At 44.9% G+C, this 17,871-nt stretch overlaps 1 protein-coding gene across 2 annotated transcripts; it reads right to left on the bottom strand.

The window, feature by feature from the left end:
- Positions 1-7,855: 7,855 nt before the first annotated feature.
- LOC121538083 (sodium-dependent lysophosphatidylcholine symporter 1-like) lies at positions 7,856-15,138 on the bottom strand. 2 transcript variants are annotated; one of them, XM_041845852.2, is made up of 14 exons: positions 14,600-15,138; positions 14,027-14,146; positions 13,587-13,711; positions 13,343-13,475; positions 12,672-12,750; positions 12,401-12,564; positions 11,927-12,017; positions 11,568-11,689; positions 11,405-11,488; positions 11,050-11,133; positions 10,850-10,962; positions 10,400-10,543; positions 8,509-8,682; positions 7,856-8,280 (listed from the first exon to the last, which is right to left on the bottom strand). In XM_041845852.2, the coding sequence occupies exons 1-14, from the start codon at positions 14,717-14,719 to the stop codon at positions 7,902-7,904; spliced, it is 1,932 nt and encodes a 643-aa protein (XP_041701786.1). In that variant the 5' UTR covers positions 14,720-15,138; the 3' UTR covers positions 7,856-7,901. The 2 variants fall into 2 exon arrangements, with proteins under 2 accessions (XP_041701786.1, XP_041701787.1); XM_041845853.2 differs by having other exon boundaries at positions 11,092-11,133.
- Between the last annotated feature and the right edge of the window lie 2,733 nt (positions 15,139-17,871).

Here is a 17,871-nt window from a genome sequence, read left to right as displayed (position 1 = left end):
TGGCTCCTCACATCCATACCTTTTGGGGATTGTGAGTGAATTTACCAAATATATTCTGTTATCCATAGAATATATTATTACTTAAATTCACGTATTGCCCTGAAACAGAACTACTTTAAACTTACACCTAGTATAGTATTAAAGGGGTGTTATGCAGATTATCTGTTCTATAAGACATATCTGTATTTCTGCTTCTGTCTAGACCGGGAGAAGATTATACATGCCATACTACTGTGATAAATGCAATGCTGGCTTGGCTTCGGTTGATGCCCATTCCACCTGTATGATGTGCCTAGGCTTAGAGCATGCCGTTCAGGTTGTGGATTCCCCCCTTAGCTGCATGTATTGTGCTTCTCTTGGCCCACGCCTATGTGAAGCGCGATTAGATACTATGAAGGAGACAAATGCTAGAGGCTCCGGGAACGGACTCAAGCGTAAACAACCCTCCTCAGCGGCGGGCCCGCCCACCTTCACAGCTCCGTTCTCTCAGCCTGACAGGCTCAGTTGAAGACTTAAGACAGGATCCTGATGCCATCTCCATCTTTACTGGTAATGACCTAGACAAAGAGAGACCTCTGAGGCCGGTTCTGGGTCAGCGAACCATGGCTCATAGGGCTGAGAGTGAAGCGCCCTTTTCATCAGCTGATCTGCAGGAGCTCCTCTCTAGGATCCTGAAAGCTCTGGATATTAATCCAGACCCTAACAGCAGCCTGGGCAGAGTGTACATTCCTCAGTGCCCCAAGTTCTCCAATGAACTGCGTCAAACTTGGGCTAAGGTGAACTCAAGCCAGTGCAAGCCTTGGACATTCATGGCTTCTCCCGAGGAGTTGGTACTGGACCAGTACCCAGTCATGGACCCCATTGTTGCGGTCATGGTCCTCCCAGACAAGGAGATCATTGGTAAGTCTCCCTGCTGTCCTCATCAGGCTGCTGACGACCACTTAAAGGACACCTTCTGGACCTTGGCTGTGGTGGCTCGCCTCATGAATACGACCACTCTGCTGCAGGCATACCTGCATGGTCTGATAGCTCTCCTGTCCACCAACGGTGACCCTGAGCTGAAAGCTGAAATTTACATTTTACATTTACATTACATTTACATTTACGTCATTTAGCAGACGCTCTTATCCAGAGCGACTTACATTATATATATTTTTTCATACCCCCTGTGGGAATCGAACCCACAACCCTGGCGTTGCAAACACCATGCTCTATCAACTGAGCTACATCCCTGCCGGCCATTCCCTCCCCTACCCTGGACGACGCTGGGCCAATTGCGCGCCGCCCCATGGGTCTCCCGGTCACGGCCGGCTACGACAGAGCCTGGATTCGAACCAGGATCTCAAGTGGCACAGCTAGCACTGCGATGCAGTGCCTTAGACCACTTCGCCACTCAGGAGACTCCAGGGTCCACACTCCTCTCCCTCTTAAATGTTGAGATGTCACGTGCTAATGGCAAAGCCCTGTATACGGTCATCTTGTCACGCAGACCGCTTTGGCTCTCACAGACAAAGATGTCAGCCTCCGTGAAGAAGGGTACCAAGTGTTACCTTTCAGCCTTTCCCTGGCACCAAGAACATTCACAAAATGCATGGATGCCGCTCTAGCACCCCTAACATCACAAGGGATGATAGTACTAAATTACCTAGATGATTTGCTAATCTGCGCTTGGTCACGAGAACAGGCAGCAGCAGACAACATATCTCCTGAAGCATATCTCAGTGCTAGGCCTCAGGTTGAACATGCAAAAAGGACACCTGGTCCCCGCACAAACTGAAGTTTGTGGGCATACGGATCGACTTGTCTCTAATGAGGGCTCACCTCACCGAAGAGCGAGTCCAGAAAATTGTAGATCTCCTCAATCCTTTTGTCCAAGAAGGTAACTGTTCTTCAGTGTCAGAGACTGATGGGTCTCCTCTTCGCACCGTCTCTTTTGACCCCATTGGGCCTTCTACACTTGAGACCCCTGCAGAGGTGGTTCAATGCTCAAGGTTTAAATCCCAAGGAACCCCGGTATTGTCGCCTGACTGTGTCCAAGGAATGCACGCAAGCCCTGGCAAGATTGTGATCCCTGAAATTCCTTTCAGGCGGGATATGCCTGATTCCATCGGAGGGAAATGGTTCAAACAGAAGCCTCCTTGACAAGCTGGTGAGCAGTATTGAGGGGGAGGGCGGCCAGCGGGACATGGAGCTCCAGCTGGTCCAAACAATATGCTGGAGTTGAGAGCAGTCCAACTAGCTCTGCTCAACTTTGTCTCACAACTGCGAGACAAACGTGCTGGTACAGACAGACAGCACCACAGTGGTAGCGTACATAAACCACCAAGGGGTTCTGGGTTCCATCCGCCTTCTGCTGTGGTCACAGAAGAATCTGGCCTCACTAAGAGCTGTACACCTCGCAGGGACCCTGAACACTGCGGCGGACATGCTGTCCAGGGAAGGGCCTCCGGAAAGGGAGTGGCGTCTACATCCCCGAAAAGTGAGTCGCATGTGGGGATTCTTTGGGGAAGCGGAGGTGGATCTGTTTGCTTCAGTGAGGAACACACAGTGCCCCCTCTGGTTCTCGATATCAAACCCCCCCACCAGGTCTTTCTGATTGCCCCGAGATGGCAGAGACGCCACTGGTTCAGCACAATACTGTCACTCCTAGCGGGGACATCATGGGAACTACCTCGGAAGCTGGACCTATTGTCGCAGGCGGGGGGCACATTGTGGCATCCGAATCCCTTCTGCCTGCAGCTGTGGGCCTGGCCGCTGAACAGCGAAAAAGCTGTTCAGTCTGGTTGTTAACATCTTACAGAGTTCCAGGGCCCCCTCCACCACGTCAACCTATGACACGAGGTGGCATGTGTTCTGCCAGTGGTGTGGGGAGCAGTGGGTTGCTCCAGAATCTTGCAGCATAAGAACTGTGCTCCAGTTCTTGGCGTCTTTGTTCGATGCTGGCAGGGCTGCATCCACACTTAAGATATACGCAGCAGCCATTTCAGCATGTCATGATGAAGAGCAGGATAGTCCGCTTGGCAGCCACCCGCCCATGGCAAGGTTTCTTAAGGGAGTCTGTCAATTACGCCCCTCATTAGCCCCCTCAGATCCCAAATGGGATTTGGATCTGGTTCTTGGAGTACTATCCAGACCTCCCTTCGAACCGTTAGATGCTATAGACATGAAACATCTCTCTCAAGACAGCGTGTCTGGTGGCCTTCGCCTCTACCAAGAGGGTTGGTGAGCTCCATGCTTTGTCTGTTAGTGATGAGTGTTATCATCTAGGCCCGGGTAAGGCGAGTGTTACTCTGTGGCCTAGTCCTGCCTTTCTACTAAAGGTCCTGCCCCCAGGTCACATGAACAGGGAAATGGTGCTAACAGCCTTATCCACCTCCATGCCAACTGGGGCTCATGATGTTGATGTACGCGCTCGGTGTCCTGTGAGATCCCTAAACGCGTACGTGGAGTGGCGATCTGTCGCTCTGATCAGCTGTTTGTGTGCTTTGGAGATACAGGGTAAGCCTCTCTGAAAACAACGGTTGTCACTTTGGATTGTAGACACCATCCTGCAAGCATATAGTCTAGCTGCCACCCAGCCCCATCCTTTATGGTAGCGCACTCCACCGGGGGAGTTGCCACCTCCTGGGCACTGCTTAAGGGAGTCCCCCTCTCTGACATCTGTGGCTGCCAGCTGGGCATCCCCCAGTACCTTTGCAGGTTTTACTGGGGGAATGTTGCTAACCCTCAGTGTGAGCTCAGCTGTGCTTGGTGCTACCCTTCCCTCCCAAAACTAACCTGTGGTTGGTCCGGGTACTGCCTCAAGCACCTAAGGTGATGTGTTGCTCTAGGCTGTGCCCTACGGGAACCGACTTACTCTGGTATTGTCATCCCATTGAGTGACTAGCGTAGTCCCTCAAGCAAAATAGAATTAAGGTTACTCACGTAACCACAGTTCTATGAGCTAGGGACTATGCTAGTCTAGCTGTTGGATCCCTTGTAGCCTCGGGAAGAGTCTTGAGGAAGTGATGATACGTGTGCAGGTATTTGTAGGGGGTGGGGGCACGCGCATCACACCCGTGGCACGGAATTACTCTGATATTAATATCTTGACTCATCTTGCCGCCAGGCGTAAGAATATCCCATTGAGTGACTAGCATAGTCCCTAGCTCATAGAACTGTTGTTACGTGAGTAACCTTCGTTCTTCATCGACACAATTAACCAAAACAAGGCCGCTTTTAGTCACCTTGATTAAATCCATCTTTCCAAAAGTCCAACAAGAAATGCATTATTAGACCGATCCTTGTCCTCTACTACTACAACTTTTGCTCGTTTCGTTCCATTCCTTGATTTCACAATTTTCCATTAATTGTCACACAGTTCCCTTGCCGGACTTCCAGATTCAAGCAACAATTCCATGGACGCTGCCATTTTGCCAAAGGAGACCAACCATGCAGTTTATTAGGCTACAGTTGAAATAAGTTATGAAATTCACAGGGTGGTGAAAGTGCACTGTGATCTTGATGTGCCTTTCCAATAAATATCGAGGGTCTCATTCTGGTGACATGATACAGTGGGGAAAAAAAGTATTTAGTCAGCCACCAATTGTGCAAGTTCTCCCACTTAAAAAGATGAGAGAGGCCTGTAATTTTCATCATAGGTACACGTCAACTATGACAGACAAAATGAGGAAACAAAATCCAGAAAATCACATTGTAGGATTTTTAATGAATTTATTTGCAAATTATGGTGGAAAATAAGTATTTGGTCAATAACAAAAGTTTCTCAATACTTTGTTATATACCCTTTGTTGGCAATGACACAGGTCAAACGTTTTCTGTAAGTCTTCACAAGGTTTTCACACACTGTTGCTGGTATTTTGGCCCATTCCTCCATGCAGATCTCCTCTAGAGCAGTGATGTTTTGGGGCTGTCGCTGGGCAACACGTACTTTCAACTCCCTCCAAAGATTTTCTATGGGGTTGAGATCTGGAGACTGGCTAGGCCACTCCAGGACCTTGAAATGCTTCTTACGAAGCCACTCCTTCGTTGCCCGGGCGGTGGGTTTGGGATCATTGTCATGCTGAAAGACCCAGCCACGTTTCATCTTCAATGCCCTTGCTGATGGAAGGAGGTTTTCACTCAAAATCTCACGATACATGGCCCCATTCATTCTTTCCTTTACACGGATCAGTCGTCCTGGTCCCTTTGCAGAAAAACAGCCCCAAAGCATGATGTTTCCACCCCCATGCTTCACAGTAGGTATGGTGTTCTTTGGATGCAACTCAGCATTCTTTGTCCTCCAAACACGACGAGTTGAGTTTTTACCAAAAAGTTATATTTTGGTTTCATCTGACCATATGACATTCTCCCAACCCTCTTCTGGATCATCCAAATGCACTCTAGCAAACTTCAGACGGGCCTGGACATGTACTGGCTTAAGCAGGGGGGACACGTCTGGCACTGCAGGATTTGAGTCCCTGGCGGCGTAGTGTGTTACTGATGGTAGGCTTTGTTACTTTGGTCCCAGCTCTCTGCAGGTCATTCACTAGGTCCACCCGTGTGGTTCTGGGATTTTTGCTCACCGTTCTTGTGATCATTTTGACCCCACGGGGTGAGATCTTGCGTGGAGCCCCAGATCGAGGGAGATTATCAGTGGTCTTGTATGTCTTCCATTTCCTAATAATTGCTCCCACAGTTGATTTCTTCAAACCAAGCTGCTTACCTATTGCAGATTCAGTCTTCCCAGCCTGGTGCAGGTCTACAATTTTGTTTCTGGTGTCCTTTGACAGCTCTTTGGTCTTGGCCATAGTGGAGTTTGGAGTGTGACTGTTTGAGGTTGTGGACAGGTGTATTTTATACTGATAACAAGTTCAAACAGGTGCCATTAATACAGGTAACGAGTGGAGGACAGAGGAGCCTCTTAAAGAAGAAGTTACAGGTCTGTGAGAGCCAGAAATCTTGCTTGTTTGTAGGTGACCAAATACTTATTTTCCACCATAATTTGCAAATAAATTCATAAAAAATCCTACAATGTGATTTTCTGGAAAAAAAATCTCAATTTGTCTGTCATAGTTGACGTGTACCTATGATGAAAATTACAGGCCTCTCTCATCTTTTTAAGTGGGAGAACATGCACAATTGGTGGCTGACTAAATACTTTTTTCCCCACTGTATATACACACACAAATAAAAACAGAGTTAATGAGTTTGATGGATGTTGGCACAAACTCTTAGATTTTAATGGGAAAGCTCTATACCCGCGCCCGGAGGGTAGGTGGCTATATTGGTCTGTCAGGTGTGTGTGTGTGTGTGTGTGTGTGTGTGGTGTCAAATGCTATTTGTTCCCCCCTTCTTCCTCACTTGTTTTTTGTAAATGTCACTGAGAGGTTCCTGACTTGCTCCGATTACCTTCCTACTAATTCTTATTACCCTGTTCAATGGGTTCTGACTTGTGTTCCCTAGAGCACCAAACCACCCCACAATATTAAAGCCTAAGATGGATTCTATAAAGCATATATAAAATGCTTGGGGAATTGGTGTACATTAAACTTCATCAATTTCTGTAGAAAGAACATGCGTTGACATTTTGAGTGAATGTGTTCAATGTTTCTTTTCAAGGAGAGCTTGTTGTCAATGCTGGTTCCTTGGTATTTGTAGTCCTCCATTCGCTCAATGATCTGTCTGTTAATGTCCAGCGCTTGGATGCTAGGTTGGTCTCTTCTGAAGTCAATGACCAGGTCTTTGGTTTTGGTTGCATTGAGGTGCAGGTAGTTCTGGCTACACCACAGTGAAAGCCTGGAGTTTCCCCGAGTTGCCTGCTGTGTCCATGATTACGGTGTCATCCGAGTACTTCATGAACATCATCTCTGGGTCTGAGCTCCTACAGTCGTCTGTTTACAGGTTGAATAAAACAGGCGAGATTAGAGCCTGTAGAGATGATTCTGGACGAGCTGCAATGACCATTGAATCTGACCAACTGTTCTCTATTTGTCAGGAAGGAGAGGACCCAGATAATCAGATGTGGATTGACATTCATGTTCTGGAGCTTTTGACCCATTAAGTGAGGCTGCACTGTATTAAATGCACTAGAGAAATCCAAAGATACCATCCTGACTTATACCTTGGGCTTCCCCAGGTGGGTGTAGGCACAGTGCAGTAGGGACAGAACTGCATCAACACCCCTGTGCCGCTTGCAAGCAAACTGGAGTGGGTCTGTTTAAGAGCATACCTCCTTTTGCAGCTGGGGGAGAATCAGCCTTTCAAAAGCTCTTCCCACCCCTGTTGGGAAAATGCACATTTTCTTTATACAGATTCTAGAGTATTCGCATGAAAATCTGTCGCCAATTGGACAGAAACCTAGCTAGTCAGATGTTCTAGCAGGTCTACGCCTATCCTGAAAGTGTATGATTATTTTATGTTTTACATATTCACATTTTCTAATGTAGTATTTATTGACATTTGTAGCTTTTTTTCTTAACAGAAATCACCAAATATTTGATTTGTATTTCTTCATTCCGGGTGAACACAGTCCTACAAGAAACATAAAGAAGATATTCGGCCCACTGGTGACTTTATTTGGCCCCTCAGAAAAGTATTATTATATAAAAATACCTCGTTATTGGACATAAGACTGTACAATCATCAGAAAATCAGTTAAAAGTTATTTTAAATGTAGGAAATCTGTCCCAAGTATTCCCACACATACAGTGCCTTCAGAAAGTATTCTGGTCACTACCATAAAGGCCCAATTGGTGGAGTGCTGCAGATATGGTTTTGGCTCTGACATGCACTGTCAACTATGGGACCTTATACAGTGAGGGAAAAAAGTATTTGATCCCCTGCTGATTTTGTACGTTTGCCCACTGACAAAGAAATGATCAGTCTATAATTTTAATGATAGGTTTATTTATTTTTATTTTTTAGACCCATGTAATTTTAAATTTTCCTTCAGACTTGTTAGACATCCTATGATGAGATTTATGTGAGCAGTGATTAGAATTTGGCCTAGAATTCCATGGAAGGTGATCTGAGTTGGGCTTAGATTCTTGTGAATGGGAATTCAAATCAGGCCTGACCTCCAGTGGATTGTGATGAGCAGATTTGTTTGATTGGTTATTTAACTTTTTGGAGCCTCTGAGGTTGTGACTTTTCAAGGTAGACTTGTTTGAAATACAACTGGACTTAGTTGGCTGTGACTCGCCACTTGACTTCAGACTGGACTCATGTGGTTGGTGTCTTGACTGATGAATGTGTGATCCTATCTCCTCTTCTATATCAGTTGAATGTATGGCTTCAACACTGAATAGAGGGAAAACAAGAAAACAGTTAGTTACCTAGGGCTACACATATTCATATTCATCGTCATGCACATACAAAACGTCAATAAAAGAGTGGGGCAGGATGTTTGAGAACCATAAACTCAGGAATGTGTAAGGGAAGTTGTGATGCAGTATGTTGGATTTAGAGAGGAAGCTATTGTCAGAGTAGGAGCACTAAGGCAGCCTATTAGGAGTGTGAATGACTCACACTCTTCCTCGCTCTCTCTGGAGCTGGAGGCGTCGATCCTCATTGATGGGGTACAGGTGGAAGAAGACCAGCCCCACCAGCAGCAGGGTGATGGGCACAGGGGCAAACAGCACAATAAGAGCAGTCACCACGTCCTCACTATGGCTACAGGCACCTGCACGATACCCCACAAAGCTGCAGTACAAACAAGCATACAAACACACAACATAAATACATAGAAATAATATGGTGATCGAAACATATACAGTGCATTCGGAAAGTATTCAGACCCCTTCACTCCACATTGTTACGTTACAGCCTTATTCTAAAATGTATTTTTTCCCTCAATCTACACACAATTCCCCATAATGACAAAGCAAAAAACAGTTTTGAAATGTTTGCAAATTTCTTAAAAATAAAAAACGGGAACATCACATTCACATAAGTATTCAGACCCTTTACTCAGTACTTTGTTGAAGCACCTTTGGCAGCGATTACAGCCTTGAGTCTTCTTGGGTATGACGCTACAAGCTTGGCACACCTGTATTTGGGGAGTTTCTCCCATTCTTCTCTGCAGATCCTCTCAAGCTCCATCAGGTTGGATGGGGAGTGTCGCTGCACAGCTATTTTCAGGTCTCTCCAGAGATGTTCGATCAGGTTCAAGTCCGAGCTCTGGCTGGGTCATTCAAGGACATTCAGAGACTTGTCCCGAAGCCACTCCTGCATTGTCTTGGCTGTGTGCTCAGGGTCGTTGTCCTGTTGGAAGGTGAACCTTCGCCCCAGTCTGAGGTCGCTCTGGAGCAGGTTTTCATCAAGGATCTCTTTGTACTTTGCGCCGTTCATCTTTCTCTCGATCTTGACTAGTCTCCCAGTCCCTGTCGCTGAAAAACATCCCCACAGCATGATGCTGCCACCACCATGCTTCACCGTAGGGATGGTGCCAGGTTTCCTCCAGACGTGACGCTTGGCATTCAGGCCAAAGAGTTCAATCTTGGTTTCATCAGACCAGAGAATCTTGTTTCTCATGGTCTGAGAGTTCTTTAGGTGCCTTTTGGCAAACTCCATGTGGGCTGTCATGCCTTTTATTGAGGAGTGGCTTCCATCTGGCCACTCTACCCTAAAGGCCTGATTGGTGGAGTGCTGCGGAGATGGTTGTCCTTCTGGAAGGTTGTCCCATCTCCACAGAGGAACTCTGGAGCTTTGTCAGAGTGACCATTGGGTTCTTGGTCACCTCCATGACCAAGGCCCTTCTCCCCCGATTGTTCAGTTTGGCCGGGCAGCCAGCTCTAGGAAGAGTCTTGGTGGTTCCAAACTTCTTCCATTTAAGAATGATGGAGGCCACTGTGTTCTTGGGGACCTTAAATGCTGCAGACATGTTTTGGTACCCTTCCCCAGATCTGTGCCTCGACACAATCCTGTCTCGGAGCTCTACGGACAATTCCTTCGACCTCATGGCTTGGTTTTTGCTCTGACATGCACTGTCAACTGTGGGACCTTATATAGACGTGTGTGCCTTTCCAAATCATGTCCAACCAATTGAATTTACCACATTTGGACTCCAATCTAGTTGTAGAAACATCTCAAGGATGATCAATGGAAACAGGATGCACCGGAGCTCAATTTTGAGTCTTATAGCAAAGGGTCTGAATACTTATGTAAATAAGGCATGTTTTTTTATTTTTAATAAATGTGCAAACATTTCCAAAAACTTGTTTTCGCTTTGTCATTATGGGGTACTGTGTGTAGATTGATGAGGACATTTGTATATTTAATCAATTTTAGAATAAGGCTGTAACGTAACAAAATGTGGAAAATACTTTCCTAATGCACTGTAATAATGAAATTATATTTTACATAATGAGGGGGAGAAAAGGGGTGAGGGAGAGAAGGAGTAGGTGGATGAATGACTCACTGTAATGTCATGGTTGAGATTCCAACAGACAGGCCTCCCCCCAGCTTACTGCAGAAGGCATAGCAGGAGAAAAACAGGGGCTCCAGGTCCTTGCAGCAGGGGTTTCTCAAGGCAAAGTCATCTACCACGTCCGGGAGCATGGACCTACATGAATAATAAGAGACTGCCTTGCAAATCAGACCACACACAGATTATGCACCAAACACTGTCTGAGTGAATCGATTGAAGTGTAAAACAGTTTATATTAGTGAACTGGCCGAGTGTCAAATCAGCATATAAGAATATTCAACACTTGACAGGCTGTCATGGGGGGTTATGAATGTTAGCATTGTGTGTGTGTGTGTGTGTGTGTGTGTGTGTTTAGAGTCATTAAAAGTGGCAGAGACAGAACTGGAGCAGAGTGCAGTACAGAGAGGAGACATGGCCCTGAGCCAGAGTACGCTGACTCACCAAGGCAGCAGGAACATTGTTGCCAAGCTGAATCCTAACATCACACACATGGTCACAAAGACCGGCAGGTTACTGGGTACACAAGCTATGATTGTTACAGCTGGGATGAAGAGCTATAAAAAATACAAAAACATTTCACACACACAGTAAGTATTTCAGCATAAACATTGTCATAAAGGGACAAACAATGTTGTGCTCACAAATAGGCCGATGAAAAGTGTGGTCTTTTTCCCAACTCGTACCAGGATTGCCTGCCACAGTGGAACAGCTATAGTGGCTGCAATCTGTTAGGACGAAGAAACAGACTATATAAAACAAAAACAAGAGAATGTCTTGTGGCTGTAGTTTTCCCTTTAATAAGGAAATGACAAGCGGTTAGCTTCCAGAGACGAATACCAGTTACACATAAATATATCACATCATAAAGAGTATGATATGCCGGATTAGATAACAATTGTGTTCTGTCATCTGTGTGTGTATTGGGCCAATCAGAGGGTGTGGGGTGTGTGATACGAGTATGTGTGAGGTCGACAGAACTGAACAGAACTGTCTTACCAGCAGAGCCAGGAGAAGGTGTTGGAACTGGGCCCCAAGCCCAGCTACATGGGTACAGAACAGTGCAAAATTCCCCAAAGACATCTAAAAGGGACAAATGTGCATTAGCGGGTTCAAGATGTATAAGTTGATCTATTTGGATGCAGTCCAGGCAAGGATTTACCTGGAAGGCAACTGCAGCAAAGAGGAGGCCAAGGACCAGTCGTTGGTAAGGAATGTGGCACACAAGCATCTTTAGTGTGGTGAGATAGGACAGACGCACTCTAGCCGGACTATAGAGGGGAGCTGGAGAGAAAATCAGAGAGAGGTATTTGGTGTTGTAGAAAAAAATTAATTCAAAAAATAGTTACTGTGATTTATGTCAAAAGTGACTTCTGCAAAACTTTAGTTCCAAGCACATCATTTAGCCCACCTCCCAGAACTAGACTCTTGAACACATTCTACTGAACCTTGACCTCTCCTGTGCTTTGCTCTGGCAGTTCTAAACTGACCCCAACTCTAGTGTTCTGACCCTTGACTCACCATGCTGCTCTTTCACCCCCAGGAAGAGGACCAGGCAGCAGAGGAAGAACAGCCCGCCTATGACCAGCGCTGAGGTCAGGAAAGCCTTACGCTAGGGAGAGATACACAAAACCTCACAGGTAAGCAAAGCTACACAAACAAATGATTCACATGTATGCATATACATAAAAAACCACTTAGGCCTATGGGTAAACAAACAAGACAAACGCACATACTTGAAATGCAAAGACACACGGACGCAAGTACACACGCATACATGAGCATGCACACACACGCTAAGAACAGTTAATTACTGTGTAATATGATATCCCTGGGACTAGTTAGTTCACTTCCACTGACAAAGAAATGCTGCTAAACTAACATAGTAGAGGAGTGTTATGTTCATCAGTGTGTGTGTCAGTGCTGGGTTAGTGATTGTGACTGGAGAGTAGTTACTCGCACCAAGCCCTGCTGTGTGACGCATAGTGGTAGTACCGTGGCCTGTAGTGTATCTGCCTGTGGCGCAGGGGTGTTGTGAGGCAGCTCCTGGATCTGGTCCAGCTGTTGACAGGCCCCAGCCCTCTCTGTGTTATATACAGCCACAACCTGACCCTGAATCACTGAGGCCACCAGCATCGCCAGCATTTCCACACTCATCCCTGAGAGAGAGAGAGAGAGAATGTATGATTTTATCCATTTTTACTGTATGCCATTCATCATTACAAGATTTTAAAAAATTGCCAGAGAGTGGATGTCAAGCTCTTACTGTAGGCTGTGGCAGAGTCTCTATCTCTCTGGTCTCCACCCAAAAACATGCTCAGCGAAAGGTAAGGCACATTAAAACACTGTCAGGAGAAAGAGACAGAAACCATGGTGACGGTGCAAAAAAAAGGGGTATGTGATACTGTACTGTGAGTCAATAATTGCACCTTGTAACCATGGTCACACTGACACAGGAAGAGTATGGCACGCAGTAACCATAGTGATGCCCTAAAGGAAAGTGGTCATTATCAAGAGGCAGCAATGATAACACTGCAGAGATCAGACTACAGAAAGCAGCTAAGTGATTTGTTTGGGATACATACAGTAGTAATTATGATACAGTAAGTGGTCCTCTGTAGCTCAGTTGGTAGAGCATGGCTCTTGCAACACCAGAATAGTGGGCTCGATTCCCGGGACCACCCATGCGTGAAAAATGGATGCACACATGACTAAGTCGCTTTGGATAAGTGTCTGCTAAATGGCATTTATTTTATTATTATTATTATTATTATTATAGAAATGGAGCAAGGCAAGCAAGGGTTGAGGATGTAGACTAGATGATTAAGACTTGGAGATGGGGCTGAGTGGTCATACTGTATGTGAAGAAAGAGTAGAACAGCCTTGATGTTAACAGGCTGAAATGTCTCATCCAGTGGATGAGATCGTAGATCTTACAGTCATGAGAGTCTCAAACAGGCAGCTTGCTGTGAGGTACCAGGGAACACTGAAGGCTTGAGACATGGAGCCTTGGGGCATGAACCACAGCAGGACATAGGAGAGGACCCCAAAAGGCATGGCGAGAACCACCCTGAAAAACACAAAAATACAGAAAGGGATGCTCTGAGAAGGACAGCAAGAATGGATTGCACTGGCCAAAATCAATATCAAAATGGAAGAGGCATTGTTGAGATCCACTGACCATGGCATGAGTTTGCCAATGGGTGTCAAGCTACTGCGGCTCACCAAGTACCCCACCAGTGGGTCCGTTACAGCATCCCAGGCCCGACTCACAAACAGGATCAGAGAAACATAGAAGGCCTCGATCTGCAAAAGAGCCAGGGACAGACAGGACTCAGACACCCTTCAGAGCCTGGTTCTTCTAGGTTTCTACGTAGGTTCCTGCCTTTCTAGGGAGTTTTTCCTAGCCAGCGTGCTTCTACATCTGCATTGCTTGCAGTTTGGGGTTTTATGATGGGTTTCTGTATAAGCACTTTGTGACATCTGCTGATGTAAAAATGGTTTTATAAATACATTTGATTGATTTGATAGAGACAGAGACTCCAGCCTAGAGAGGTTACACAGACAGACATGAGACAGTGGACTGTACACAGACAGACAGACAAGAGTAACATTACTGACCTGTACAACATCTAGCAGGAAAATCTGTAAGGAGAAGCCCATGGCAACCGTAGTAATCTGATATGGCACACCTCCCACGGCATAGCACAGCTTCCTGGACAGAGGAATCCCTGCCGGACGCTACAGTGATCGGATATATTACAAAGACACACACACAAATTGATCAGACATGCTTGAGAGCGAGAGAGAGAAAGAGAGAGCGAGAGATTGTTAGGTTGTTAACAGTGTTATATTTAATTAATTCAAACTTTTAAAGCTTTCAGGACCTCATGTTTCCCTGTCCTATTCCACAGCTTTATTAGTGGAAAACATACCCTGATTTGGTTTACTAAGCACAATAAAAGGTTGTTAATAGTGACACTTGAAACCCTACCTCTTTAAGGAATACCTGGAATAGTATAAAAGTAATCCTTCTACTCCCCCCTCCCCCACCAAAAAAAAGATGGAAAAAAAAGTGGTTGTCCCACTGGCTATCATAAATTGAATGGACCAATTTGTAAGTCACTCTGGATAAGAGCGTCTGCTAAATGACGTAAATGTTATATTGAAGAAATTCAAACTTTTAAAGCTTACAGTGGTCTTGCATTGATGACTGTCCTTGCATGTGTTTCCATCTTGCCGTTCAATGGTATGGGGGGGTAAATGACTCCTCAAGGTCTGTAGTTGATCTGTCAAAGTCTGGAAGCAGCTCATCCTTTGGAATTAGGTGTCTCCCGTGGTTACAGTCCACTCCAGATCACAATTTGCCTCCTCGACAGGGTAAAGCTCTGTCCTACAACTTCAACATGTTTCTCTGCTTCTGACATGAGAACAAACAAACTACTAGTATCTGGTAACAATGGACACATGCACACACATTTGTGCTGTGTGTGCACACCTCTTAATCCTTTGTGACATTGGAATCCCACCAAACAACTCTGGCCCTTTGAAAGTGAGAAACTCCTGTCGAGGTCTATTTCAACCCACCTATTAAAGTACTACATTGTTTTAACACAAACAGGTGTTAAAGCCCCTGTAAGTCTAAGCCTTTAGATCGCAATATCTACTAAACATATTAAATTGTTTTAAGATGGTAATAAAATGTATCAGTGTGTGCTCAGTGTGAACCTGCTTTCATCTGTGAAGAGCACAGGGCGCCAGTGGTGAATTTGCCAATCTTGGTGTTCTCTGGCAAATGCCAAGCGTCCTGCACGGTGTTGGGCTGTAAGCACAACCCCAACCTGTGGACGTCGGGCCCTCATACCACCCTCATGGAGTCTGTTTCTGACCGTTTGAGCAGACACATGCAAATATTTGCTCACCGTTCTTGTGATCATTTTGACCCCACGGGGTGAGATCTTGCGTGGAGCCCCAGATCGAGGGAGATTATCAGTGGTCTTGTATGTCTTCCATTTCCTACTAATTGCTCCCACAGTTGATTTCTTCAAACCAAGCTGCTTACCTATTGCAGATTCAGTCTTCCCAGCCTGGTGCAGGTCTACAATTTTGTTTCTGGTGTCCTTTGACAGCTCTTTGGTCTTGGCCATAGTGGAGTTTGGAGTGTGACTGTTTGAGGTTGTGGACAGGTGTCTTTTATACTGATAACAAGTTCAAACAGGTGCCATTAATACAGGTAACGAGTGGAGGACAGAGGAGCCTCTTAAAGAAGAAGTTACAGGTCTGTGAGAGCCAGAAATCTTGCTTGTTTGTAGGTGACCAAATACTTATTTTCCACCATAATTTGCAAATAAATTCATTAAAAATCCTACAATGTGATTTTCTGGAGAAAAAAAATCTCAATTCGTCTGTCATAGTTGACGTGTACCTATGATGAAAATTACAGGCCTCTCTCATCTTTTTAAGTGGGAGAACTTGCACAATTGGTGGCTGACTAAATACTTTTTTCCCCCACTGTAAATGCTTCAGAGTTCAAGTAACAGACACGTCAACATCAACTGTTCAGAGGAGACTGCGTGAATCAGGCTTCATGGTGGAATTGCTGCTAAAGGACACCAATAAGAAGAAGAGACTTGCTTGGGCCAAGAAACACGAGCAATGGACATTAGACCGGCGGAAATCGGTCCTTTGGTCTGATGAGTCCAAATGTGAGATTTTGGTTCCAACCGCCGTGTCTTTGTGAGACGCAGAGTAGGTGAACGGATGATCTCCGCATGTGTGGTTCCCACTGTGAAGCATGGAGGTGGTGATGTGATGGTGCTTTGCTGGTGACACTGTCAGTGATTTATTTAGAATTCAAAAGGCACACTTAACCATCATGGCTACCACATTCTGCAGCGATACGCCATCTCTACTGGTTTGCGCTTAGTGGGACTATCATTTGTTTTTCAACAGGACAATGACCCAAAACACACCTCCAGGCTGTGTAAGGGCTATTTGACCAAGGAGAGTGATGGAGTGCTGCATCAGATGACCTGGCCTCCACAATCACCCGACCTCAACCCAATTGAGATGGTTTGGGATGAGTTGGACCGCAGAGTGAAGGAAAAGCAGCCAACAAGTGCTCAGCATATGTGGGAACTACTTCAAGACTGATGAAAAAGCATTCCTCATTAAGCTGGTTGAGAGAATGCCAAGAGTGTTCAAAGCTGTCATCAAGGCAAAGGGTGGCTACTTTGAAGAATCTAAAATATTTAGATTTGTTTAACACTTTTTAGGTTAATATATGATTCCATATGTGTTATTTCATAGTTTTGATGTCTTCACTATTATTCTACAAAGTAGAAAATAGTAAAAATAAAGAAAACATTTGTTTGGACACACCTACTCTCATGGTGAGCACAAATAAAACATCACAAATCACTCAGAAAAACAGTTACATTCCTCCACAAATAAATCCCCAATCAATACTTTAAATTGACTTAACGGCACCAGAACATCAAGATTAAATGTATTTTGAATTTTGTTCCAGCATTATGGTGCATTAAAACTAAAAGCAGATTTACCTAGCTCGGTGGAGACTCTAGGAACCTCAAGAGTTAACCAATCCTGTGAACGGATTAGGCAAATCAGATGTCTATACTTTAACAGAAATGTTAGATAAGGTGGAAGTTTATGAAGTTGGGCCTTTATGAAGTTGGGCCAGGTCTTTAGCGAAGTCCAGCCAACCTTTTGATACAGTGATGAATATCAAAACGGTCGCCTGTTAACAAAACGAAGGGCATTATGGGAGATTTCATCCAAAGGTTTAAGAGTAGTAGCAGCTGCACTTTGATAAATAATATCACCATAATCAAGAACAGATAATCTGCTTCCTACTGCTTAGAGAAAGCCACGATCTGTTACTGTAGAGAAAGTCAATAAAAAAATGTTTGCTTCTTAACCAGCTCATCTATATGTTTTTTAAACGTCCAACCCATATCAATCCAAATGCCTAAGTATTTATGTGCGGGAACACGTTTGATTGGAGAACCATCTAATGAGTGAACATGTAATTCATCTGAAACATTCTTACGAGAGTTTAAAAACAACATGAATTTAGTTTTGCCCGTACCAAGCACAAGTTTTAAATCAGCAAGGGATTCCTGCATAGCTATAAAATCTGACTGTAGTTTTGACACTGCCAGATCAACAGTCGGGGCAATAGCATACATAATAGTATCATCCGCATATAGATGACGTTTACACATTTTTAACAGATTGACCAATGGTGTTTATATAAATAGTTTAGAGAACAGGTCCCAAAAATGCACTTCAAGAAATTCCCTTAACCCCAATCAATCATGATGGCCTGAGTTCTTCCACTAAAAGAATCATGAAACCATGAACAGGCGTCAGAGCTCAGGCCTATCGAGGACAACTTATTCAAATAAATAGCATGATCAACAGTATCAAAAGCTTTGGACAGG

The sequence above is a fragment of the Coregonus clupeaformis genome, chromosome 24 (genome assembly GCF_020615455.1).
Source record: "Coregonus clupeaformis isolate EN_2021a chromosome 24, ASM2061545v1, whole genome shotgun sequence".
NCBI classification, from domain to species: domain Eukaryota; kingdom Metazoa; phylum Chordata; class Actinopteri; order Salmoniformes; family Salmonidae; genus Coregonus; species Coregonus clupeaformis.
The sequence above is the reverse complement of the archived record's forward strand: the minus strand, read 5'-3'. Positions and strand labels throughout refer to the sequence as shown.

What these genes read in the sequence shown, in the direction of transcription:
- LOC121538083 (XM_041845852.2), bottom strand. Translation starts at nt 14,719, where the DNA reads ATGAGCTGCTTCCAGACTTTGACAGATCAACTACAGACCTTGAGGAGT. An exon ending in CAGATACACTACAGGCCACG is followed by an intron (nt 12,018 to 12,400) that starts GTACTACCACTA and finishes ATCTCTCCCTAG; the next exon opens with CGTAAGGCTTTCCTGACCTC. An exon ending in CACTTTTCATCGGCCTATTT is followed by an intron (nt 10,963 to 11,049) that starts GTGAGCACAACA and finishes TATTTTTTATAG; the next exon opens with CTCTTCATCCCAGCTGTAAC.